The sequence below is a fragment of the Takifugu flavidus genome, chromosome 20 (assembly GCF_003711565.1).
Source record: "Takifugu flavidus isolate HTHZ2018 chromosome 20, ASM371156v2, whole genome shotgun sequence".
Lineage (NCBI taxonomy): Eukaryota > Metazoa > Chordata > Actinopteri > Tetraodontiformes > Tetraodontidae > Takifugu > Takifugu flavidus.
In genome coordinates this window covers 4,977,874-5,003,888 of record NC_079539.1, presented here as the reverse complement: position 1 = coordinate 5,003,888, position 26,015 = coordinate 4,977,874, and the positions used below count along the sequence as shown (strand labels likewise).

Here is a 26,015-nt window from a genome sequence, read left to right as displayed (position 1 = left end):
GCTGAGTGAAGGTGAGAGGATGTGAGGTATAAGCCTGGATCAGGGAGAGTGGGAGAGGAAGAAAAAGAGGGAGGCAGATGATGGATTAACTCCTAGTTTCATGGGACTACCTGGGGTGTGAGATTTTGTGATGAATGATGTGAGGTGTGATGCTCTGTAAATATTATTCTCCAGTTTGCACAACGGCCACCGGACGCGTCACGTGTCCACCCTCGGTCAGAAACGATCCCGTTTCATGAAAACAAAACACTTTGCAATGATCTCATAACTGAAACATTCATGCGATCCATGTTTGATGCGTGACGAGGGGAGCGGCTATTTGGCTTCTGGTCCCTCCTAAGACGGGAAACCTTTGCATCCGGATCCGCCTCCCCTCCTCAGACTCCTCCCTCTCCGAGTCGGCTCCCTTCGAGGCAGCCGGGGCTCAGAAACGGATCACTTTTTAAATCATTCATGAACACTCCCCAGAAAAGAAAGGCATGCAGAAAGCTGTGGGACTGCAATGAGGAAGGTGTCATTGCTCCTCTCATATGCGATGATTTACGACAATGCTTGTGACTGATTTGATAATCAAGCATTATTTCCCTTCAGAAGGGGAAGAAAGGTAAAGTCAGCGATTCCGACCGGTTTTCCTTTCTTTTCCCCCCTCTTGTGTTCACAGACAAATGTCTTTCTTTCCCATCTTCTAATGCTTCAATGGATTTTTTTCTCTTTTCACCCCTCACATCCCACCCTCCCGTCTTACTCATCCCATAAATATCTTTTTAAATTCACAAATACAATAAAAAATTCTCCCCACTATTACCTTCACTGTGTCTTACCCGGCATCTGGTGAGAGGGGAATCTCTTGATACTGCAAACGTGCTCTAAAGCTGAAAGGCATGCTGGGAATTGTAAGTGGGAGAACACGAGGTGGAGGGAGAGTGTCCTTGGAAAGCTGGTTCGTTCTCAGCCACATTAATTAGCATAGCATTATTACAAGCTGTGTGTGTTAACAAAAAAACACTGGTGACTTTACCCTGGGACCGTCACCGTCATTATTAACAAACCCTTGATGACAGAAAAAAGTCTCCATTAATGAGGAAAAACGCATGCCTGTAACAGTAAACAGTTGTTCTGGAGGCCAGAATCAATCACTTTTACTGCAGCGAGGTGGCGGGTGTGTAGTTCGCCAATAATGACACAAACATTAGCCGCGGTCGCGAACCGCACACAGAGCAAGAGCAGGAATTGCTAATCGTGGAAGCGGAGGATGCATTTTAGGACATGTTGGCTGTTGTTAATGGTGAATAACAAGCCGAGGTTAACATGCTGCAAGCCAGGGGATTTTAGCACGGTACCCTTTCTAAAATTAATATTCTCACCATTGGAAAGTTCCTGCAGGGCTGCTACTCCTGCAGTGGCTTTGACCACTTTGGGAAACCTTGTAATGAAATATGACAGTGAAACGAACTAAATAATAAAAAGCTTTCACTGTTGCAGCTACAAACAGGTGAAAAAATGGACATAATGAGATTAGTCAGATACAGTTACCATTGGTCCTCCTGGCCCTTGGCGTTGGTGTTAGAGAACTTTATTATCTGCAGACACATTTACAGGCCGCAAAAAACACAAAGTTTCTGAAACAGCTTGGAAAAAAGCTTCGCATCGTCTGCACAAAGCAGCGGTCACATCACTGGCCCCCACGCTACCCAGACCAGCCATAGGAAATACATCAGATTTTACCAGAAGGAATTCATTTACATACAGATTATTAAGCTAAATATTATAATTCCCCAACAAATGAAGTCATTTCGGCACATGCTTGGAGCACTCTAAACATTGTCCTTTCACTCTTTCTTCTCCCTGAAGTTTTTTGGTACTAATTGTCTTGCTGGCTCTACCGCTGCGTTTTGAAGATCTCCTTTCCTCCTTGCCCCGGTTGCTGTCTCCTCACCTCCTCTCCTCAGGCAGCTCTCTTTTCACTATCTGACTAATGATGTTCTTTCAGTCTGGAGGTTTTAGCAGGATAATTATATTAACCCCTGTCCTCTCACTGATCCCAGCTCAGCTACTTTTCCCCAGGCATCCTCCTCTCCTCGCTCTCACCGGAATCAGGCGCTAATGCAAGCGGGGGAGATCGCTACATTTCTGTGTGTGTTTTTGCGTGTGCCTGTGTGTAACAAGTCCGGGTGTTTGCGTGTGTACAGTCTGAGGAATCTTAGGAGATGCTGAAATGAGAGGACACACACGGAGCCACGTAGAGGAAGCGGTATTAATAGGAGTGTGTTTGTAAAACCAAGCCTGGGGTGCAGCGTGTTTTTTGTTTTTTTTTAACAAAAAGGCTTCAAAAGTTAAAGGTAGAGCAGTTCGCGCAGCGGGCACATGGTTTCAGGGGGTGTTCCTCACTTTCTAAAGTTTTGTGTTCATACAACATACAGTTTATGTACATCACACATCCCTCGGGGGGTCCTGGAGACTCCCTGGGGGGGCTGCACACCAGTAGAACCCTCCCACCAAATCCCATGTCACCCCTGAGTTTTCATACGCTCATCACTTTTTTATGCCCTCTTCCCTCCCCCCAAACTCATTTAACTTCTGGTAACTTAAATAAGTACAGGATGGATAATAATGTCTCCCCTTCCAGCTCCTGCCCAATTTTCCCTCTCCCCAGGTGTTACTCTTTGCTGCGGTGTTCATTAAAACACATTCTGAAGCGGTAAGAGCTCCGCTGGGGGATTATGCTCTAATATCCAACGCAGTGATGTCAGGACAACCAGGGCCGGATGGTCTTATTCTTTTTTTTTCGTGAAGATAGCGGCAGGGCGGCTGCTGCTCCAACACCGTCAGCTGTTCTTTGACACGGTGCTGCAGGAATGTTTCAGGCTGCGGCATGTAAATAACACATGGCACTAGAGATGAGAGAGTTACAGGTGAACTGCTGAATATTAGATCTAAAGAGAAGAAAAATGAAGAGAGAATATTTAAATTCAGCCATGCACCGGCTGTAAAGATGCCCTAGAAGATTCATGTTATGTACAGTGCTCTCATGCTTAATCAAGAAAGTTGATTTTAATAATAAAATGCAAAAAAAAAGCTACAAATTTTTAAGAAGCTGAGTTCTTCTTACACATTTTCAACCCAGCAGCACAGAAGATCGATACAGCCCACAGCCTCTAGGTAAACACCTCACGATTAGGGCCATCAATTCTGTATCCATTCTCTGAAAGACTCTTTAAGTCCGAGTTAGAACTCTCTTAATCCTGCAACCATTTCCACACACGTGCACAGTGGCGTGGATTCCTAAAACCACGCGTGTCTGCGGCGTTTGCTGTTTGTTGGTCATTAATGTTTCTCCAGGTTCAGCAGTACAGCAAAGGGGCCCAAAAGTCCCTCATTTACATTTGGTTCCTTACATGAACAGTGTTCACTCAACGGCTGCGTCTGAAAAACGAGGGCAATGAGAGCTGCACATTAATTACATAAGGAATTACAAAGGTCAGCATACTCTGCTCGTCTCCACAGCTGCTACGTTCCCACACCTGAACTCAATATATAGCTCACGTCCTCAGACTGCTCTCCCCGCGAGGACGCTCCTCTGACGTCTGCACCGGAGAACAGGATGTGCCCAGGTTCCATTATTTACTTCAAATCCCACAAAGTGGGACCTGGTTCCTCTCGCTGCTTCGGATGCAACCAACCAATGAGAGAGATGCTCTCTGATCTGGGCGCCTCCCAGGCGTGCAGGCACGCAACAGCCATTTACTGTATCCCGTGTAAATAATTTACTCGCACGCTTAGTCACACACAATCTCCCTTTCTGCACCTATTTCTGTGTCTCTCATCTCAGGCAAAAACATTGAAAGGAAAGGTCGTTCTGAACTCGTTCACAGCAAACTGAGACTGGCGTCCCTGTGTACAAAGTCAAACAAGGTCATCGTCATGATTCTGATGAGATTAGATGCATTTTGATGGGTGTTTCTAACCAAATGCGATCAATAACCTCTTGACCTTGGAAGTTGGATGACGATAAAGCTAAAAGTAGGGAGCAGAAAGAGACAGGAAGAGAGGCCAGACCAGGAAATGGATCACAAATGTGTGCTAATCGTCTGTCAACAAATTAAATTAGATAATGTGCGTGACTGACCGACTTGTCATCACTTCTGCTATTAACAAGAGGACAAACGGGGCGGCGCCTTTGAATGTATGAAAGAAGCGCCGTGTTCATGAAAGGCATTAAGCCTGTTCAGCTCCAGATGACCAGGGAGGCGACTTATAGATCGGCTGTTTAGTTCAGCAGGTGGACGGGTGTTGAAGAGCAGAAAAAAGTGAGGTTGGGGGGTGGGGGGGGGGGGGGGCAGGGAATGTCTGAGGAGACGCTGTTGCTGCAGGAGGCTGCACTCCAGGAAAATCGATCCTCCCGCTTCACAGAAAGAAATTTATGAAGCTGTAACATAAACTCAGTCATGTCCAATTAGCCGGCCCGCATTTACGAGCCGGGGTGGGGGTGGAAGTAGGAGGAGATGCGATAAAGACTTCAAAAGAAGCCAATAAGCAAAGCTGCTGATCAATGATCGCGGCTCTGTGCCGCTCCCTCTTCGCTTGGCTGCACCCCACTTCAGAAAACATCCCTCTTTGATAGGACATTGGGGCAGCGCAAGCGCCACGTAGGTTCTGATTCTGGCTTCAGCTTTAATGTTTTGGAGTTTGGTCCAATGTCTGCCCCCGTTAAAGCCCGTGAACGATCGACTCGATCGAGTGGGAAAAGATTTAGGATCATTTCTGAATATTCATGGAATGGTTCTAAATCAACCACGGTAGCCACAGGTGTGTGTGTGTGTGTGTGTGTGTGTGTGTGTGTGTGTGTGTGTGTGTGTGTGTTCACACTATTTAACCACTTTTACACAAGAAATCACGTTGTTCCCTAGCACAATCCAACCCTCAGTGGAGTTTTCTATCAATTTAAAATGTATTTCCCCCACTGCAAAACCTCAGTTGAGAAAGAAGAAAAACTTGCACTAATCATGAATGAATGAATGAATGTTTTCCTGACAAGAAACTGTTTAAAAAGTGATTTAAAAACAAGTATTAAGATTCACAGCCTCAAACGGGGTGAGCAGGAGTGCGGATTCTATGACGACCTTTAATGTTGAGGCCTTTCCTCGCTGACACCCCTCGTCTGTCGGGCTCTGGCTGTGCTCCAGCAGGCTGTGCAGCCTTCCTGTGTTCTGTAGAAGCCTGTCAGGGGAGGAAGCTGTTGCAAGTGTGCGAGTGGGCTGCGTCGGTTGATCGAACACTGAGTAGAGGTGTGTGTGCGCGCGCGCATGTGCGTGTGTTTGTTTTGGTGTTGCGATCTCCTGCTGGTTGGGAGCTGCATTGATGCAATCTGTCATTGCAGGTTAGGGCCCGTCAGTGCAGATCCTCCTCTTGCTCCTCCTCCTCCTCCCCTCTCACCGCTGGAGTGGAGGCAACCAGACTGGCGGGGCGTTAACACAACTGCCCTGCTCCCCGCTGCACTCGCTGCCCCTCCCACCTACTCTAACCCAATATTTTTACCCCCTGCATCTGTCCATCTGCTTGCCCACAACCCAATTTGCTCAGCGCGTCCCTCAGTGAGCACTGTTGCAAAGGAGCTAAAGCGGTGACAGAGGCCAGCGAAAAAAGAGAAGAGAGGTCACACAGGATCGGGTTTGGGAGAATGAAAGGACAGTGGGAGGAGCGCGCCTAACAAAATAAAAGAGAGGCAGTCATAGTTGCGTCCCCGGAGAGGAGCGGAGGAATAGGCATCGACGACTGTAAAAAGACAGATAAAGCCCCATTAACTGCTGCTTCCAGCTGCTTTCTCCAGCTCTGCCGCCACACGACTCCCCCTTGATGTTTGTTTATCTTTCTTTTCATTTACTCCACTAATTGAGGCATTTCTGCTGTCTAAAACACGCAGCAGCCCCTTAACATTAAACACACAGGCGACACCACTTCACAGACAGCGGCTGCGGGAAGGAACGTGGAGAAACCCGGTGATAACGAGGGCAACTATCAGATGATTGCGGCAGCGCTAATACCTGCTAATATTCCGGGATCTCATGTCTCCCAAACAGGCATTTACTAAAGGAGATGTCAGCTATGTAAGGAAACATTATCGCTGTCTACTAATTGTAGGTCACTAAAGTGGCTTTTATAAAATCATGGTGAGGGATGTGGGTAGGTGGAAATCGGCTGTTGTGCGTAAAAAGATCCAAGGAAAGAAGCAAATCAAGCATGGCTTAGATTCCCACATTGCAATAGGATGTCATTGTTAATATAGAACATAAAATCAGCCTTGGGTTTAAATGAGCAAGAAAATAAAGATTTGTTACAAACCTGCAGACTGCAGACAGATGAACGGATATAAAACAAAAACCTGGGCCCTTCCGCCTTCCCTGTTATCACGAAGAGTGCGATACGGTTACAAAACTAAAGCAGTCCGCTTCGATTACGAAGCAGTTTGTCAGAGATTGAACCATTGAAGCGCGATATACAATATGTCTTCGCTTCATCTCCCACAACACAATTATATTTTAACTGAAAATTGATATCAAAACCTGAAAATCAGTTCTTTCTAGTCACATCTACTCTCAATCTGCCACCTCTAGGACGTCTCTCTGCTTGTCATATTTGCCATCTTTTCCAAAAAATCTTGCTGTGGACACTTATTTACGTTTGTTCCTAAACTTGCTTACTCATCCAGCATCATCTTGCCCTTCGTTGTCTTTACCCTCACTCACCTTCACTTGTTTCTCCAGTCCCTGGTCTCTCTCTCTCCCTCCCTCTCTCCCTCTGTGTAAATAGAGAAGCTTGTCTCCACTTCCTTCAGCACAGAGCAGCTACACCACACTTTGATGACTTTGCAGTGAAGGCAGACATCTAGCGCATTAACATATGATTCTGCACATGTATTATTTGTGCATGAGGAGGGACTCAAGAAAGGAATCGGGAGAAATCCCAGTGCAAGCTGTCATCTAAAATAGCACTTGAAAAGTGGCATCATTCGTGCGGAAGGAGTGCAGGACTGGAAGCATCCTTCCTGGGCTTCTTGATGCGACAGCTGGGAAAGCAGCTCAGGGAGATAGTGTCCTTAAGTTTAGAAATGCAGGGATCAGCATGTTGGATTCAACCGTTTTAGTGTAATCAGGCTTTATTAGTCTGTTTTGGTTAATAGCTGATGGCCAGGTGATGCCAAGGCAGGCCTTTATCTCCACATCGGGCCACACCTACCACCTTCAGGCACCACCATTGTTCAATAGTGATTTTAAAAAGCAGCTTCTGCATCCTGCACTCGCTGTTGCCTCCACTTTTGAGACCAGACAGACAGAATTTATCGCCAAAGATGAGAAGCGGCGATGTGTTTTCCGCTGTCAGTCACTCAGCGCAGGCGTTAGTCACCGCGCCACCGCCGCTCTGATCTGCTGTCTGTCATTGCCACGCACAGGCGAATGCGGCGCCATCACGCGGGAGCGGCGACACGCGCGCCTGTCTCATTTCACACGCGCTCATTCTCTCTCCATGAAAAAGAGATGTTCAATTTCCCTCCCCGCTAAGTGGACAGCTCGCGTCCTTCAGAAAGCCCACGAGACGGAAGACCTAGTCAGTGGACGGGTTCCCTCGCCATCGTGTCCTGTCAGCTGGTTCAGGTGATCAGAGAGGAATGCGGGCATGTAACCAGGATCCAGTTGTTGCACCAGTTGTTTGCAACGTTGCCATAGTTCTGTGTCTAAAAGTGGCGCCGAAAGGGTGGACGCCGATTGCCACTTTGCATAAAACAAACAACCTGATGGGAAAGTGTGGATTAGGCTGAGGAAGGAAAATTCCTTTTGCCAAACTACAGAGGACATTCTTTGAATATTTGATGCAGACGAATGGCTGTGCACTCCAGTGGAACAAACTGAATTGGGGTCCAGCCGCTCATCTGGAAAAGGCAGTAATTTGAAGTCGTGGCTGCGGAGCGTCCTCCCGATCCCCATTTCCTTCCCAGCAGAACTTGGGCTTCTGGAGCAGCCCAAAGGGGCTTTAACCTCTGCTGAGGTCATACTGTGCACGGGCCCGCAGATTTATGCAATATTCACACACACGCTCACATTTAAACTGGTTGAGTGAGGAGAGAGCGAAGGCAGCCGCCACACGTCTTAAACTGATGCTTTACTGGATTATTCTTGTGTTACAAGATGTCGCTGTTCATATATAAACTATTGGAAAATCTCAAAAATGCATCAGTGTCATCAAAAACCTGCAATGTTTCATCCTATTTTCCTCTTATTGTTTTAGTTCCGCTCACTCGCAGGCTTCTTGTCTCACAACAAGGCCATCGGCCGTCAGCGTTTTCCTGGTGTAAAAACACTTATCCAGCATCGTTAGCACCTGATGGCATTTTTAATCCGCCAACTTCCGCCCACCGCTCACCTATGTCATCTATTTTTGTTTGAAGGTGTAAGTGTAACCTCCACGCCTCCCAGTGCCTGCTACAGGACGGGACCCTCCAGTGCCAGTGTGAACACAACACCACTGGCCAGGACTGCCAGCGCTGCAGGAAGGGCTTCAAAGCCAAATCCTGGAAAGCTGGTTCCTACCTGCCAACGCCCAACGGGACCCCCAACAGCTGTACGTATCCGGAATCTGGCTGTAGCAAAGCCTGTCAATAAAGATGGACAGCGTGAGAGATGCAATCAGGCTGCAGGGAAAGCACTGTTTATCTTTAATTTATATGAGTAATTTCATGCTTCTACCCTGTTTGGGAATATATTTCAGTTTCACATTTGCAAATCTCAGTTCTCCTTGACAGAGATAGGAGGGAATTGCTAGAATCATTCATATTTGAAGAGTAAATAAGATACAATGAGCGGACTATTTAGCTAAATCTAAAGACCTTGAGATGAGGGATACAGCAAAAAACACAAACGATGGAGTTCATCTGCCAGCATCTCAGCAGCTCACTAAATGATTCAATAAATCAAAGTCCTGTCACCTTTTTTTCTGTGCTTTTTTGTTCAAATTCCCCGACCTCCATGTCATTCTTATTCCGCCCTTGTCTTCTCTGACTTCAGTGGCATTAATAGACTCCAATCCTGAGCAAACCTAAGAAAAAACTTCTCAAAAACAACCGTATATGCACATGTTGCAGGCTCAACTTTTCCCAGTCCCAGTCTGGTGTATAGATGCACATCATGGGGTTGCATAACCACCCATTTGGACCCCCTGAATCCTATTAATGGAACTGAAAAAGGCAAATGTTTTCAACACGCACACATGCAAAGACATATTTGGTCTCTTTCAGAATGTATTACAAGAGCCAGACTGAGTATAAATAAATAAGTACCAATAAAATTTGAAGAAAAAAGTGTTGCCATGTGCTGATGCGCCCCGCGCATACATATATGATGAGCACGCTGCGAAGCTTTGGGGAGGATTAGCAGGTTAGAAAAGGAGGGGAAGTCACCCTCGTTTTGCAGAGCAGCTGTGGAGATCTCTCTGCCACCTGAGTCAGATGAATGAGAAAGAGTCGAGTCTTCAGGCAACAGCATAAATAAACTCTCATCTCCTCTCCTTTTTTGTATTCTCTTTCAGGTACAATTGCCGGGTCCCCCTCCGGTTCCAGTAAGTAATGATCATAAGCTGAGCACAAGTGCTGTTGTTTCCCCTCTCAAACTGCCTCTGTCATTTTTGGTCGTTTTGGGAAATTCACATTTCCACCCGCCTGCTGCTCAGCTGGCCGTCCAGCCAGTCATCCCTCTTCACGCATGCCTCTCCTCTCTCTCTGCGCAAGGCCACATGTGCTTCATTATTCATAGGCCTCTCTGTTGCCACGTCCTTTCATCACAGCAACACCGCGCTAGCCCGCGCAGGAGGAATTCTTCCACAGAGTTGATTTTATTATTTTTTTCAGTTTTGCATCGTATTTAGAATAAAAGGCGAGCACAGTTGATGGATTAAAGAAGATGAGCGAGGGATGGCCAAGGACGGAGCATGAAAGTGAGCAGAGGAAGAGAGGGATGGCAGAGAAGAATGTGGGCATATGTTAGCGTGTTGTAATGCAGTGTGATTCTGTGCGAGGAGCTCGGGGAGGCGGGAATAAAGGGGAAATTTGATTAGGGATTCTCTCTGTGGAGAGGCTCTCAGTCTCTGAGCTGTTAGACAGAAACGATCGGCAAAGTGGCAACATCAACCCTGACAGCACTGGGCTTTGCTCCACAAGGCTGGACAGTGAAAGGCTGATGCTTTGTTAGCCCGAGCATTTGGACTGCACTGCAGAGGTCCGAATTGAGACGTCCCCCCTATCAATTGGAGGCAATTGTGCAGTTCTGGAGGATTTAGCAGAAAATGATTGCTTGTTGACAGTGTGATAGTCTTTGGTTCGGATTTAAGCAGGCACAGATTCAGATTGCGGGTTATTCTGATTTTTCTTTTTTTTTTACCTTTTAACTTTTGAAGCCGATGAGGAGACAGAGGATCATGTTATAGCTGGAGGCGAAGGAGGGGGTGATGTTGAAGTTGAATCGGAGGCCGAGGCTAAGGGGGAACCTGAGGGACAAGCTGAAGACTCCATCTCCCACGTATCAGAAGCCTTACCAGATGTTCCTCACAAGCCCTCTGGAGCCCACCAGGAAGGTGTGCAGATGTAGATTAGACCCCCATTTAGACATACCCAGAGATAGAAAGTGATGAGCACTGAGACTTTCATCTAGATCGCCTCCATATCAGAGAAATGTTAAAAATCTTCTCTGTTTTGTAGCCATTTTAGTTTAGGAACAGCAGTTCCACCAGATCCAGCCACACTTATAACTATTGATAAACCACTTTTAGTGTATAAGGTCATTTCACGCCAATGTACCTTCTGGAAATCCTGTATGAGATTCCGATTTGTGACGTTTTTATTTTTATTTTTCACTATATGGCCTTTCAAAGTTTATTTGTTCCGAATGGGTGTACAGTAAAGTGGGAGTCAAACCCCGGCACGCCCTCGACCTGCCATCTCGATAGGAAGCTCAACGCTTCACGTCCAGCAGAAAAGCACTTAAGATGTGGGCGGGTCAGGATTTTAGCACCGCAGTGATGTCATCAGAATTTTTTTTTTACGTAAGAAGGAAATCCATTAAGGGCGGTTGTTGAACAGCGCAGCACTTTTGCTGTTCGGCTGACATCAGTGGGGAAATCACTGATTAGCTGTGATTTAGAACGGGCTGACAGAAGCGTTAAGGTTATATAAACAGCCTTCATAACTTTTTAAAGATGGCTGTGGAGAACACAAGCGTCGCTCTAGACGTGCTGATATTCACCGTTGAAGCTTTGTTATTCAAATTAGCGTCAGATTTCTCGGTGCAGCCATTGTAGTCAGGATTTATTCTTAATTTTTGATTTGCTGTTTACAATCGTGTTATCAACAACTAAAATGCTGAATGATTGAACAAGCTGTTACAGTTTTAGTGATTTTGTAGGCATTTACGTTGTATTCTAGATTCTTAAAGACAGACATTGAAAGAGAGCAGTAAACTTGGCTTAATCTAGTGTGCGTGCGTGCGTGCGTGCGTGCGTGCGTGCGTGCACAGGTCAGGCAGTTCAGTCAAACTCATAAATCACCTCCATTCTCTCCTCATCCTCAGTGGAATCTGAGGTCTCATTTCACATAACGCTGCCCCCACTACAATACGGTTACATTTTGAATATTATAACCTGTAATCTAAGGCTCCGCTCATCTGTTTTCGCACAAATATGTCAACAAACTATTTCATTTTGGGCGATATGAGGTCATGAAAGCCATGCTTCTAATCTATCATCCTTACGTTGCAGACAGTATGTTCATTATATTTCAAAAAAGAATCCATTTATTATATTTATTTTTAAATAAGGCCGGTAATGATCTATGCCTTGAAAGTAAGCCATATAAATATTACATGGGACTTACAGGTTGCGGTGCGTGTCATAGTTGCACCCTTCATCATGCCGTGTCCCAGTTAAGTGGGTGAGCATGCTCAGATGGGGATTAGTGATCTATTGGCAAGGGAGTCTGATCCACGGAGCGTGCATCCCATTGGACAGCTGGACAGATGGGCATTTGGCAAAGTGGATGGAAGGTCAAAGGAACCAAATCCTGAAGCCCGTTCGTACCTCTGCCAGCCAACGTAACCTCATCTAACCCTCCTCCATCTTTTTCATTCAGCAGAGGGTCCCAGGGTGCAAGCCCAGACCAGCATGCTCCATTAGATCAGTCACCCAAGCCCCAGAATTGTGGGACTGGTAAAGGATGAACTCGGCCACAGACTCAGGGAAATAGGATCATGTCTAGAAAACCGTGTGACGCATTAATAACCCCCGCGCTACCGTTGGCTCCGCGGCCGTTAAGTGTTGCCGGCGAACGTTAACTTGTCCTGAATCAAAATGCTTTCATTAGCGTGAAGCTAAATCTACGTCCAGAACCCTGATAAGAAATTATGGGAATGCTGAGGCAGACAGATGGCATTAAACATTATTGTTATCGTTCCTCCGGCCACATTAGCGCAACGGACAAATGATCTGATTAAATGCAAATGCATTTGTACAAAAGACACCGAAATGTGTCTGAGCAGGGGATGACCATGAACCAAATGAAGCTAAAGCCACGTTTGTGTGTGTGTGTGTGTGTGTGTGTGTGTGTGGGTGTGTGTGTGGGTGGATGGGTGGGTGTGGGTGTGTGTGTGTGTGTGTGTGGGTGGGTGTGGGTGTGCGTGCTCATCAATGCAGACAGGCACATGTCACAGGATTATGAATCAGCTTAGATGCGTCGCAGCAGTGACTGATTGCACTGTTGAGCAGATGAAAACAAGACTAAGACCTTGTCCTGGCTCTGGGTTTCAATCCTTTTTTCACCGATACTCTTTCCACACAGAGTCCATCAGCAACTCCCATTTCAGCTCTCTGAACCACCATCATGTTGATCTGAGCAAAGGTAGGCAAATGAGTAAGAGTTGGCCTTTTCACTTAGTTTAATTGTATTTTCTTTATTGTTTACCCTGTGCTAGTTAGCCTGGGTTCATAACGTACGCTCATCCCCCCCAGGTTAAATACCAGAAGGGTTGTGGATCAGTTTTAGTTTAGCCTGTCTCAGCAGTGTGAAATCACACTTCCGTTGTGTGTCCCCACTTGTGTCTGCTGACAGTGTGTGTGAGTGTGTACTTGTGTGTCAGATAGAGAGAGAGAGAGAGAGAGAGAGAGAGAGAGAGAGAGACCCACACAACTGAGGAACAGCTAGGAAAAGGGAGCTCTGTCTTTGTATAAACAATCTGAGGCAGCATCTCTTATGCTAATGTCTTAGCCCGATCCTTGCTCATTGCATTTACATTTTCTCTTCTCCCTTTGGAAGACTTGCAACAGTAGAAATCAGCTCAGCCTTGCTTAAAAAAAATGTGTCGCCCCTGAGTAATTTGTCTCACTCTCCGCTGGCACCCATTTGAGAATCTGACACAGTTTTTGGTCCGGCAGCGATCCTCCATCCTTCGCCCTCCTATCCATCAGAGGATCACAGAGATTCCCTGGCACCAGAGGAACTCACACACTCTGAAACCATCCATAAGCATTCACATCAGTCCCACACACTCCCGACGGAGACCCCACACCACTCCATTGTAGATCATCGCCATCAGCCGATCACCGATGAGTCCTCTCATGTCCACCCTCATACAAACCTCATGGAAACTGAGGAGAGACACTCAGAGTTGAGGAATAATAATAGAGGTAAGGCTCAGCGGGCCCTAGATGATGTTAGATGTAGAATATAAACTGTAGAGAACGGGATCATCTCTAGAAGGGGTCATTTTCACATCCAGCTAGTGACATGGTGTTAAATGTGGGGAAAATATTAATGCTACCACGTTGCTTTGTATTTATCACACAGCTCTACCTGCCACAGCAGCTGCCAGAAAAGTCATTTATCATTGGTAATGTGTCAGATATTTGCCAAATGACAATCAATTCACAGCAAGCGATCATAAATTAGCAATGTGGAGTCTACTGCCCCCTGTTGTCCAGCTATGGACATGTCAAACCTGGGAAAGGAGCAGAGGGAAAATATGTTAGAATTCTAAACGTCCTTCTAGATGTGAACTCATTAGAGTGCAGTTGGACTAGATCCACATGTCACAGGTGTTGAGTTGGGTTTTTTTTTATTTTTTTTACGAAAAGGATCACCCAGTTTTTGGGGCTTTTCCCTCTCAGTCACTTCAGAGAAGGCAGGACCCCTGAAAGCTCGCCACTGGTGTCAGGTGGTTGTCAGGGCCGAGCTGATTGAGACGAATGCCAAGAACTATTGGAATCACCCCCCCAGCAGCACAGGTTACTGAGATTAAATGCCTTTGTGCTCACTGCCGGGCCACATCGCTCTTCCAGGCAGCCGTGATTCCGAAATCCTGGGTAACAATAGAAGAGATTAGATAGAGTTTGGGTTTTTTTTCCTTTGGTTTTTCTTTTTCTCTCCGACACAGCTGTGCATGTGAGCCACCGTGACAGATGTGTAAGAGAGCAGGTCTAGTGGGATCGGAGCTGGCCAGAGGTGGAGGCGAGGTAGGGGTTGCTGTGATGATGATGTTGTGTGAAACGGTCCACAGTGCTGTGAGAACAGCTCCTGGCATCCGGTCTCACATGGGGCCCAAAGGAGTAGAGAGGGATGAAGGGGAGCGAGTGGGCGTGAGTTAGCCTGAAGGGGGAGGCTACGCAAGGGAGCTACGCTGCTTGCAGGATGCCTCCTTCTAAAGTGGGATAGCTGGAGCTATTCGCCGCCTCAAGGGGAAACAGATGGAAGCGCGCAGCTTGGAATTCTCCGGGGGTCGGGCGATCATTAGTCCCTCAATGACAAGCGGGATGTGGCCGCTTCGCGTCATCAGTTGTTTGTATTTTTATTCTTAATGTGTGTGTGGAGGCTGTGTTGATTTACTGAATTGTGCATTCGTCGTAGTCAACAGAAGACGGATCAATAAAGTGGACAGTTTTTACATTAGACTTTAATTTGTGCTCACCGTAGCCGCGAGATCACTGCCCCCTACTGTATGTTCTTTTGTTGGGAACTAAGAAGAGATCCAAAAACGAGGGACTACTAAGCTTTTTGCCTTTAATGATTCCTCTGAGGTAGAACTAAATGGTCCTTTTGTCTCCTCGATTACGTTCCAAAATGCAGTGAATTCAGTCGTAGTGTACACCAGTACAAGTTGTGTCACACCAAAGATGTTGCTGCACCCAAGGGAGAGCTTAAACTCACCACGTGGAAGAAGAGGCACTAGATCCGAGTCTTGCAGGGTGACACACTATATAGCACACTATAGATCTCCCTGTTGCTGCAGATGTCCACATTTAAGCCTCGTACAGTCAGAAAAGAAAAGCAAAGTCAGTTATGGAGGGGAAAAGGCTTCAGCTCCAGTCAGAAAACCTCACATCATTAATTTCACACCAGAGATGAAAAAAACTGCTGCAATGAGTTTGTTTTTCAAGAATTTCACAGCTTTTTCCCGAGCTCAGGGCGGAAGCCTGTGATGGAGCAATCCAGCACCTGGGAGGGAAAAGGGAAAACAAGGTCTCTGAGGGACATGAGAAGGAACAGGCAAATCATATCAGTAATCTTTGCCTCCTGCTGTTGGCACCCAATTACAGAGTCGTCTGGGATCAGGTTGCAGAGGACAGCGCATGTAAAGTAACTTAAAATAAGAAATTAAGATCAGAAAAATTAGAAAACTAACCTAGGGAAAACAGTACTGTATCAAAATTATTGTTATGGTGCAGGAAGTTATTGAAAAACTGGCATCAAGAGAGACTGATGTAAAGCTTTCAGATGCTTTTGCTGCTAATGTCACCGATGAAGCCATTTGTCAGTTTCCCACACCTTTGAAGGGCACGTGCATGCGTCTCAAGGTCATCAAACCTCCTCTGCACACAGAGAGCAGAGTGAGGTGGAGCAAGAAGAAGCGGAAGACGAAGGTATCTAGCAAGCTCTAGCAATCTTCTCATCAGCTGCTGCTCTTCGCTCTGTCATTGACGGTCATGGTTTTCAGTCTCCAACAACTTGGGGGGACACGAGCATGACGCACATGTCCACAAAGCCTCACACGTGCACGGCGGGATGAAGGAGGAGCATGAAGGTATATTTTTATACAGTGTGGTTGAATGAAACATTAAGAAGCCACAGAACAATGAGACTGAACTTCTGGCTAAAATCAAAATTTCACACATGCACAATCTCAGAATTACAGCAGAAATCTAGGGCACAAATGCCGAATTTCTGGTTATTTTAATGGATTTTGTGGTGCGTCGGTGTTAATGAGATTCATGGCCACAAAACCTCAACTGAAGAGGGGCATAAAATGAAAGAAATGCTAACTGAAAGGTGTCTGCCACATGTAGCAGAGGCAAAGAGCCACTCTGGTTACACACTGTGGGTTACGTGTGGTGTGAGAAGTATGACAGGTTTGTTTTTTCATTTTTTTATGAGTCGCAATAATGTCTGAGGTACATGGATATGAGACGCCAGAGCAGAAAACATTGACTTCTATAGCGCATCGCGAGGAAAAGGAAGTGAAGGAGCATAAAGGTACCACAAATCGAGTAGATTCTGTCCTCAAATGAAGTAAATGTCATCTGTCTAAAAGATCCGTGCTTTGTCAGACTTGCACACGTCTGACAGTCATTTGCATGACGCTCACGGCCACAAAGCCTCATCAGAGCATGTGGAGAGAAGACACGAGGAGCCACATGGAGGTATATTACATCCATGTATTTGTGGTTATACCTGACGTGTGAAGAACGTGATAAAAGTGTTGTGTTGCAGTGTTCCACACATCAGAGGAACATTCACGTGAATCTCATGGCCGTAGAACGGTCTCTCCTGAGAACAAACAGGAAGAGGAGGGAGAAGGTGATGCCATCATTTGTAGTGGATGGAGTTGTGTTGTAGTATTAGTGTGTTGTTTGTTTTTCATTTTAAAATGTAACTTAAAATCACAACGGGGGGGTTTCAGTCTCCCATAAATCTGAGGAACACAGACATGGAGCTCATGACCACACATCTTCATCCACACATGAGGAGGAACATGAACATAAAGGTACATTTAGGTTCTAAATCAATGGCTATGCAGTATTGAACTGTAAATAAGCTTTTTTTTTGCTTGTAGTTTCAATATCGTTTGTGGATTTTCAGCTTCCCATCGGTCTTTTGAACATGAACATGAGACTCTTGGCCATGAAATCTCCTCTGCACAGCTGAAACATGAACATGCACATAAAGGTATATTTAGGTACCTAAATTGTTGACTGTAGCAGTTTAAACACGATCACAGCAATCAGCAGTAAAACATCTTTTTTTTTTTAAAAAAAGGCCCTTTTTGGTGTTTCAGTTCCCTCACCTGCACATGGAGATAAAGAGGAGAAACACGAGCAGAGAGGTATATTCAGGTCCTAAAAGCGTAGTCGTAGCAGTAGCTCAGAGCAACAACAGCATCGGCTGGCACAGAACAGCCTGATCGGTGCATTTCAGTCATAACCGCTGTTTCAGGTTCCCATGAGTCCCAGCAACACGGACACGACAACCACGGCCACAAAACATCACCGTCCAGCAGCCACGAGCAGGACGGCAAACATGGAGGTACATCTGCAGATTTAGAGGCTTTAGTTGGGTCTAGAAAAGCTTCCCATCGTAGTTTGATTGTGTCTGACAGTAGAAACCGTAGTACAGTCGTTGCTGCTGTTCCTGCAAGGGTGGAAATCTGCCCCAACGTAGATGAACCGCTTAAAAATGGCAACTCGCAGCAAAAATGGGAGGCACCGAAACTGAAATCCGGCTGAAAGCTACTGCGCCGTGGCTTTGCCTGCTTATTTATTCTTTCTTTTTCTCCTGAAGAGAGCGTAAACCTTACCCCTGGGATATTTCCACGTGTTTCAATCGCGTTTTTGATGTTTTAGTTTGGCAAAAGTCTTTTGAACATGAACCCAGGACTCGTGGCCATGAAAGCGCATCTGCACACGGAGAGAAAGAGGAGGAACTCGAGCATAAAGGTACATCCTTAGGTGCGGAGTTGTCGAGGTAATTATGTTAAATCTGCAGGGACAGAAATATGCATTCGATGCGTAGAACAAGAAAAAGCAGAAGACATGAGTCAGCATGTTTTTATTTTGCAACACGATTGTGCTTTTTCAGTTTCCCATAAGTCTGACGGACACAGACATGAGACTCATGGACACAAAACCTCATCTCAGCACGAAGACCAAGCCGAAGGGCACGAGCGTGAAGGTACAGCAGAATGCTGTAGGAGTAGTGATGAGCGTGCACTTCTCTTTTAACGACTGTGGTGTGTCAGTCCTGCATATGTTTCTGGAACAAACACTTGATGCTCATGGCCACAGAATCCCACCGAAGCATGGGGAGGAAAGGGGAGAGGAGGGAGACACCCAGATGAAGAGTATCTTTTTTAGGGTTGATTGTGTTGGGTTGGAGTTCGTCGCACCTTAGTCGGAGGAGTAGGGCAGAGTTTGTGGTGCAGTTCATGTCATCGGAAATATTTTTTTTGACTGCTGCGGTGCTTCAGTCTTCCACAATTCTGAGGTGCATGAACATGAAAGTCATGCCCACAGAGCAGCTCCAGCCTCCCCTGGACAGAAACAGCAGGAGAACCATCAAGGTATGTTTCCTGTGGCAGATGCTGCATTACAATCCTGGATAAAAGGGGAAAAAAGGTTTTTAAAATGCTGCATTTCAGTGTCCCACAAGCCTGAGGGACATTTACACCAGACTAGAGGCCACCAAACCAGCCCGTCCCAGCACGGGAAGGAACAGGACAAAGGTATCCAGGCAGCGGCTTCGCAGATAATGATAGCAAAGCAGCAAATCAAACCGCTCTTATGGCAAAATAATGCCAACTTTTTTGTTTTTCCAGTTGCTCACAATCTTAACAAACATGTGCACGAGGCTCATGGCCACAGAATCTCGTCTGGACACGTGAAGGAGGAAACAAATGTTGAAAGCAAAGGTACCGCAGTTTCAATAGTCATGGCCCCATTTGCAGAAAAATGAACAGGCATTACAGTAACGTCACTACTTTGGTGTGCCAGTCAAGCATTTAGAGGGAGACCCACGCCACGGTCATGGGCATAAATCAAGTCCCGACGGGCAGAACCACGGGCATCAAGGTACATGTGTACATATGCAGTAGTCATGGCGTGCAGATTTACTTTAGCGTAGGCCTCGTTTGATGGCAGCTGTCGTGTTTCAGTCTCCCACGAGTCCAAAGGGCATTTACACGAGATGCATGGTCATGTGACAAGAACCTTGTCTGGACACGTGGAGCACGTGCATAAGGAAGGAGAAGGTATTGTTCCATGTAGCATTAATGCTGGTTGTTAAAGCTGAAACCCATCAAGCATGATTCTCCTACATGTTTTCCTCTAAGAGGTTTGAAACATAAAACTTTTATTCATTTCCGTCTGCGGGCTGTCTTATTTCCCTCCAGCTCAGCTCTGTTCTCAGGCAGAGACGGTTTTCTGTCCCGTTCTGCCGACATCTGTCGCGTTTAGGTCGCTGTCCCTCGTCATTACCTCATTGTACTCTTCCTGTAGCATCTGTGTGTGGACTATGTAGTGCACCGCATCCAGCTTCAGCCTCAAAGCTACAGACAGAACATTCATGAAACATTCAGTTTCTCTCACCGGGGGAAAAAAACCTGCAGCTGGAACTCCTGTTTGATGTAACGGAGGCTAATATGGAACTGTGACTTTGGTCGACCTTGTGTGGTCGCAGCGTGCAGATCCGTGATGTTTAGGAGAGAATTTTTGTTCGTGCTCTGGTGACAGACTCCCACCAGACTGGTGGACACGCCCATGAGACTCATGGCAGCAAAACGGCGTCTGAGGGCGGCAGGAAAAGGGAGGAAGGAGGTGAAGCTAAAGCGAAAGGTACCACATTTATTTAGAAATGGCGTCCGTTTTCTCGGTGTTTGCAATGACGACTGTGGCATTTTAGCCTCTCATAACTTTGAGGGACACGTTCATGAGCACCATGGCCATAAAACTACAGGCTCACCTGGGCATGAGGAAGAGGAGGAGAGTAGAGAAAGAACAGCTGAAAAGAGAGGTAATATGTTTTGCTGCCGTGACACCAATGCAATAGATGGTTAGTGTTGTGGAAAGTCTGTAGATTTAGATTCAAGTCTAGATTTAGCTCAAACAATAGTCAGCTGATGTTGGTTGTAACACAGCTGCTTCTGTGCAATGTCACTAAAAGTTGCCACTTTTTAGTGCACCACATCGTTGAGAGCGTTGAGGGGGAACAAGGGCATCATGAAACCCCAAAACACAATCTTGGCAAACAGGAAGAAGAAGGTGAAAGGCAGAAAAAGAGAGGTAACCCCTGAACACCCTGCTATTAAAATAAAATCAGTACTAAGAACATGTGCAAAGCTACAAATAGAATCATGGAAATGTCTACTACTACAGCTAGGTGAAGCTTGTGTCAGATTTTTAGAACAAAAAGACTCCCCACCCCCTTCTCTGTAGTGCTGGTAGCCTACATGCTAGTCCGCTGCAGCTGTGTTAAGGTTTATCGCCATAGAGGACCGGCGCAGCGAACGATGCAGTGGACAACTCTCACACAGATTCCTTCATCCCTCAAGGGCTTCTGAAACTCTTGATCTCAGGAGAGCCGCAGGCCAGAGAGCTGTTTGGGATCATATATGATGATTTTCCAGGTAAGAGGCCGGTGCAGGCAGCACGTGGTCCGAAGACACGCTGCTCCGGTAGAGCCTTGTGGTAGCTATAGCGGCCAATCGGTGCCAACAGTAGAAAACCTGTGGAGAAGGCCTCCGCTCTTTTATGTTTGCCCTCTCTCTTGATTTCTCCCCTTTGCTCCTCTTCTTTGTGGTTCTGTTTGTTCTGTTTGCGTGTTCGAGGTAAGTCCTTCCACTGCAAATGTTCCCGCGGATGCTTGTTTGCCACTCTTGCATTTGTACTTTCGCTCTTTTTCGATAAACACCAATTAAATGCCATCGCGACTCAAACTTTCAATTTGTGAGACAATGTTCCCGTTTCTTTAGTGTGTGGAGTAATTGAACATATATATTTAATTAGTCAGTCCTTTCCAGCTCTGCTAACGTGGCTCCCTCAGTGCTGAGAGAGGCACTTTATGGTGTTCTTCCTTTAAACCAGCTCATTAATTATTCAGCTGGCATCACCAACCAAAACAATAATAAAATAATAATGTGATGGCTGATTAAACAACTAAACTCCGACTTTTTAGTGTGCATTTAAATGTGTATTTGCATAAACCCGCCTGGTAAATGCCTCTTTAGAGGACAGCGATGCCTTGCAGCACACCACTGCAACCAACTTCTAAAGCTTAATAAAACCTTAATTAGGTGCAGCCAGAGCTGAGATAAATGTAGAGAAAATGTAGAGCAGCAGCACCGCACAATAATAGATATCGGGCTTGTGGGAAGATCAGAGTTAAAGGTCTCGACTGAGCAAGCGCTCCAGCGTGGAGAGCAAAACCTGCAACCGGATCCTCTCAGTTAATTCAGGATTTACAAAGAGAAATTTTAATCAGGACCCCCCATTGTGCAGCAGAAACCAAACGCAAAAGCCGGGAACGAGGAGCAAACCGAACGAGGAGAGGCCGTTAAAGTTAAAGAGGGTGAGAGTGATTTCAAGCCTGCTGAGGAAACACCTACTCCCTCTTCCCCTTCTGTGTGTAATAATCTACTCATCAGTTAATGCAATTAAAATTCCCAAACATAATTAACATGCCTGCGCTCGCGCGCCTAGATGCTTACGCACAAACATGCGGAAGATAGCAGAATTCCCATTAGCAATCAGTGTGGCCCAGTGAAGCAGACTCAGCAGGATCGGACAGAGAGCGCTTTGTCTTAATTGAGCCAGGACAGAATCGGGAAGTCGAGTCATAAAACACGCTCAGACACATTCAGAGCTCAGGGCGCCGACTCTTTTGGGCCGCGCTGACGTGCCGGTGTGTGTGTGTGTGTGTGTGTGTGTGTGTGTGTGTGTGTGTCCTCTCAGACTGCGAGTGCTACGGCCACTCCAACCGCTGCAGCTACATCGACTACCTGAACATCGTCACGTGCGTCAGCTGCAAGCACAACACCAGGGGCCAGAACTGCCAGCACTGCAGGCTGGGATACTACCGCAACGCTTCTGCTGAACTGGACGACGAGAGCATCTGCATCGGTCAGTGCGGTGCTTTAAAGCGCCAATACGAAAAGGTGTCTAAGTTATAATGATGCAAACATCCTGGACCACCGTTAAGTCTAATTTGCACCCGAGCAGAGTAAATTTCCTGTGAGCGCACCCTAACGAGAGGTCACGGTAAGCCGAGTGTTCATTTGGATCCACCTGGAGGCTGACTGTAAGGTGTTGGAGGTTAAAGTTGCCGCCGTAGGGGGCGCGCAGGGCGAGAACTTTGAGTCAGCGCAAAGAAGGCGCCATTAGCTCATCTCCCCACACAACAGGACAGAGTGCGGTGTCAGATCGTGGCCGCATCCCTCGAGCAAGAGCACAAACCCTGACGCATCTGAGCGCACGTTTAACACAGTTACACTGAGACGCTTTCGACCCAAGCACTCTGATCTAAACAGAAATTCACGAAGATGCAGTCAAAATAGTTTATATTTGTCTGATCAGAGCATCTTTGGCTCTGAGACTCATCTAAGTGATAGAAAATGCCTTTTCGTTGAATTAATTTGACATAAAAAGGCACTGAAAAAAATGATTCCATCAATGTGTGTGCAGCTCTGCGGGCTTCACTAATCTGGAATCAGCCAGACTGTATTTACAAGAGTGCGATAGATCGTTTGAATTGATCAGAAGGCTGTTTAATTATGCAGCGCAACAAAGGGGCTTTTGCATTTCCCTCCGCTGCTCAAAATACCAATATGTTGGAATCACTTATTCTGAGAAAGCTCAGCATTCTGAAACTTGAGAAAACAGCATCAATTAAAGTTTAAAAAAACGGTTGTGAACGCAGCATAAATACAGATTACAGTGGATGCGGACGTTTCCGTGAAGATTTGACTTTCTGGTAAATACAAATTATTATATATACCGCAGCACTGATGTCATAAAATCATCATGGCAATCAGCCGTTAGCTGTAACTGTATTCAGCTGCAAGTTAACCACACGCACATGCATTTTAATGCCAGATGTGAAAGGTTACACTCACATTCCACCTCCTCTCTTCCTCCAGAATGTAACTGCAACCAGATGGGTTCTGTCCACGACCGGTGCAACGGCACGGGCTTCTGTCAGTGCAGAGAAGGCGCCGCGGGGGCCAAGTGTGACGACTGCCTGCCAGGACACTACTGGAAGCAAGGCTGTCATCGTGAGTTTAGTGGTGGATTCATGTCTAAAAATACGGGGGCCGATGAATTGCAGCAGCCTCCCGGAGACCATTTAGCTTCTGCGTGTCCCCACGTTTATTTACCCCTGTGGGACTTGATCGTGTAGCTCATTAGCAGCAATAACTCCTATTTTAATTGATTACCTGTCACCTCGTAACCCCAATACAGGGAACCACCCACCTTGACCGTCCACCACGTTGTCAGGGGCCTTTCACGGTTCTACATGTATAAACCAGTTAACCCTCTGCAGAAACACCTGCTACATCCATTCATTACAATATGGGACATCTTATATATTAGTACAGCAGAGCCTAATTAGCTTTAATGCAACGAAATCCATTTTACATAATTTCTCACCAAGGAGATGGGAGACTCCTACGCTTTGCTAGAGAAAGTGCAGGAAAAACGTATAGAAAAGTGGCGCATGAAAGTAAAGAAGCAGGTGTTACCTGTCGATGTCCCAAAGGACAACCTGGAGAATTTATCTAACCTCTTTCCTTCCTCCTGCTTCCTTCCTTTCTTTCTTTCTGTCTGGCCTAAATTCGACTCCTCCCCACTCATCTCTATTTCCTCCCGTTTCCCTGGCTCATCCCCACACCTGTCTTCCTCCTTGTCAATACATCTTTTGTCTCCCTTTGTGTCGTTTACGCCCCCACTCTCCTTTTCCCGCCTGTCATTCTGTCACTTTGCTCCTCTCTCTGTTCCCGTTCCCCTCCGGTTTTTCTCCTTACCTCTGTAACTTCCTCACCCGCCCTCCCTGTCCTGTCTGTCTCTGCTCTGCAGCAAACGTCTGCGATGAGGAGATGCTCCTGTGCCAGAACGGAGGGACGTGCTTCCAGAACCAGAAGTGCATCTGTCCTCCAGAGTTTAAGGGGGTGCTGTGCCAACAATCCCGCTGCGAGGCGGGCAAGGACTGCAACGCTGCCTCTTCCCTGCGCCCCGCCACACTGCTGATCTGCACTCTGCTAGCCCACATGCTGGCCATGTTAACTCCCCACTGAGCCACAACCCCCCTCCCTCCCCCCTCGTCCGACCAAGGAGTGTGTGTATATGTGTGAGAAGGTGTGTGTCACATGGGGCCAGTGGGAACCCAGGGGTGGCCGGAGCCGCCTCGGCCATGGACTCGGGAGAAGCACACAAAGCAACACTAGCAAAAGCGCGCGCACACACTCAACAACTAGCGCACACACACACACACACACACACACCCTGATAGGACTGTTATGCTATTGCGTGTGCATAGGTGTGAATAGGACAAACAAAAGAAACGACGGGCAAAACAGGAAATGCAGCCAGAGGGAGAGAAATCATGCCAATCACTGTTCCCTTTATTCCTGCTGGAGCAATGTGCATCAAACCAAAAAGCATAAACAGAACATTTAAAGAAAAACCACCACTGTTTCACTTCGGAGGGAATGGCTGTTTTACCACACGGACCCTTTTTTTGGTTTCGTTCCTTTTGGGTCGCCACACGCTCCTGCGTTCAGGACCTCGCTTCCGCCAGCTTGCCTGTGGTCGGACTCTGCGAGAGCGTGACGGCGTGACCGGAGAGTCGGGAGGCGAGGCGCCCCCACCCCCCACCCCGCTGCTGAGGCCTGACTCGTACGATAACCAGGTTTCATTTTGTCTCAGAAGATGACTTGATTTGACATTTATCTAATTCCCGCTGAATTTCTTTTTTTTTTTATTATACCTTTGATCAATGTATCTAATGTGCCCACTGATAAGTCGCTGAAATTATACATATTATATAATAGGAGAGTTACAAATTATTTAAAAATGAAATAGTCACTATTATGATTGTCATAGGAATGAGTGATTGTTGCCACACTTAGCGAGACTTTATCTTCACACAGTATTCAGGAAACAGAATTTATCAGAGTTAAACTTGTGAAAAAGGCAAAAGGTATCAACCACGTATCATTATATGACATGATTTGAATATTTTTTTGTAGAAATTATTTTTGTTTGGAGTTGCAATAAATTATAAAAAAAAAAACTGTATTTCATTTACAAGTATTTCAGATGAACGTTTTATTACACTGAGTGTAAATCTTGCAGTAAATATGACTGTTATTTGCCTTCTTTTTGTCTTTTTATTTAGTTGGGGTGCCGTTAATCTTTTGTTTCAAGTGGCGGGAAAAAAACATAAGAGGAAGTTTAAATGAATGTGGCGTTAAATATTTATTAATCGGGTAAATCCGACAGTGTGACACGGCATTGCTTTCCTCATAAGAGAATATCGGCTATTTTATTCAATAAAAGCTAACAAGCAGTGTTTATGCTGAAAATGTTGCTTGCTAACCTAGCACACCAGTTGCTCATTTTTTCCCAGTGATATAAATTCTAAAGATCTGTTGCCAGTCAGTCCTGAGAGACCGAGCGACCGACTTTGCAGGATTTCTCCTCTCTGCCTCACAGACGCTGATGATGGTCGATCTGCAGCAGCTGCAGGGGGGGAACGCCCTTCAACTTACTTTTTCTTTGCAAAAAAAAAAAAGGAAAATACAACTGAAGGATGTTTTATTGCTGAGTCAGCTCAGGTACGCGGCGGATAAATAGACAAGAGTTCTGCATTACACAAGTACGGAGAGCATGGCAGAGATGAAACGCGAGACTAAGCCTGAGAGAGATGACAAGACGAAGCTGAGCTG

The 26,015-nt window shown here is 46.2% G+C and overlaps 1 protein-coding gene across 10 annotated transcripts in view; it reads left to right on the top strand.

The window, feature by feature from the left end:
- Positions 1–25,641, top strand: part of ntng2b (netrin g2b) — a 41,322-nt gene extending 15,681 nt beyond the window's left edge. For 3 of the 10 annotated variants that reach the window (XM_057018777.1, XM_057018775.1, XM_057018776.1), the window contains exons 4-30: positions 8,441–8,613; positions 9,577–9,606; positions 10,441–10,617; positions 12,872–12,931; positions 13,465–13,716; positions 15,841–15,945; positions 16,020–16,106; positions 16,457–16,555; positions 16,630–16,722; positions 16,793–16,879; positions 16,983–17,066; positions 17,162–17,248; positions 17,358–17,405; positions 17,516–17,605; positions 17,923–18,015; positions 18,158–18,250; positions 18,318–18,419; positions 18,546–18,986; positions 19,069–19,146; positions 19,230–19,325; positions 19,807–19,908; positions 19,976–20,086; positions 20,251–20,355; positions 20,625–20,699; positions 22,024–22,191; positions 23,208–23,342; positions 24,145–25,641. In XM_057018777.1, coding sequence (XP_056874757.1) covers positions 8,441–8,613; positions 9,577–9,606; positions 10,441–10,617; positions 12,872–12,931; positions 13,465–13,716; positions 15,841–15,945; positions 16,020–16,106; positions 16,457–16,555; positions 16,630–16,722; positions 16,793–16,879; positions 16,983–17,066; positions 17,162–17,248; positions 17,358–17,405; positions 17,516–17,605; positions 17,923–18,015; positions 18,158–18,250; positions 18,318–18,419; positions 18,546–18,986; positions 19,069–19,146; positions 19,230–19,325; positions 19,807–19,908; positions 19,976–20,086; positions 20,251–20,355; positions 20,625–20,699; positions 22,024–22,191; positions 23,208–23,342; positions 24,145–24,362 — 3,289 coding nt within the window. In that variant the 3' untranslated portion in view covers positions 24,363–25,641. The remainder of the gene's footprint in view (positions 1–8,440; positions 8,614–9,576; positions 9,607–10,440; positions 10,618–12,871; positions 12,932–13,464; positions 13,717–15,840; positions 15,946–16,019; positions 16,107–16,456; positions 16,556–16,629; positions 16,723–16,792; positions 16,880–16,982; positions 17,067–17,161; positions 17,249–17,357; positions 17,406–17,515; positions 17,606–17,922; positions 18,016–18,157; positions 18,251–18,317; positions 18,420–18,545; positions 18,987–19,068; positions 19,147–19,229; positions 19,326–19,806; positions 19,909–19,975; positions 20,087–20,250; positions 20,356–20,624; positions 20,700–22,023; positions 22,192–23,207; positions 23,343–24,144) is intronic. The other 7 variants (XM_057018780.1, XM_057018778.1, XM_057018779.1 and 4 more) reach the window with 7 other exon arrangements.
- The last annotated feature ends 374 nt before the right edge of the window (positions 25,642–26,015 follow it).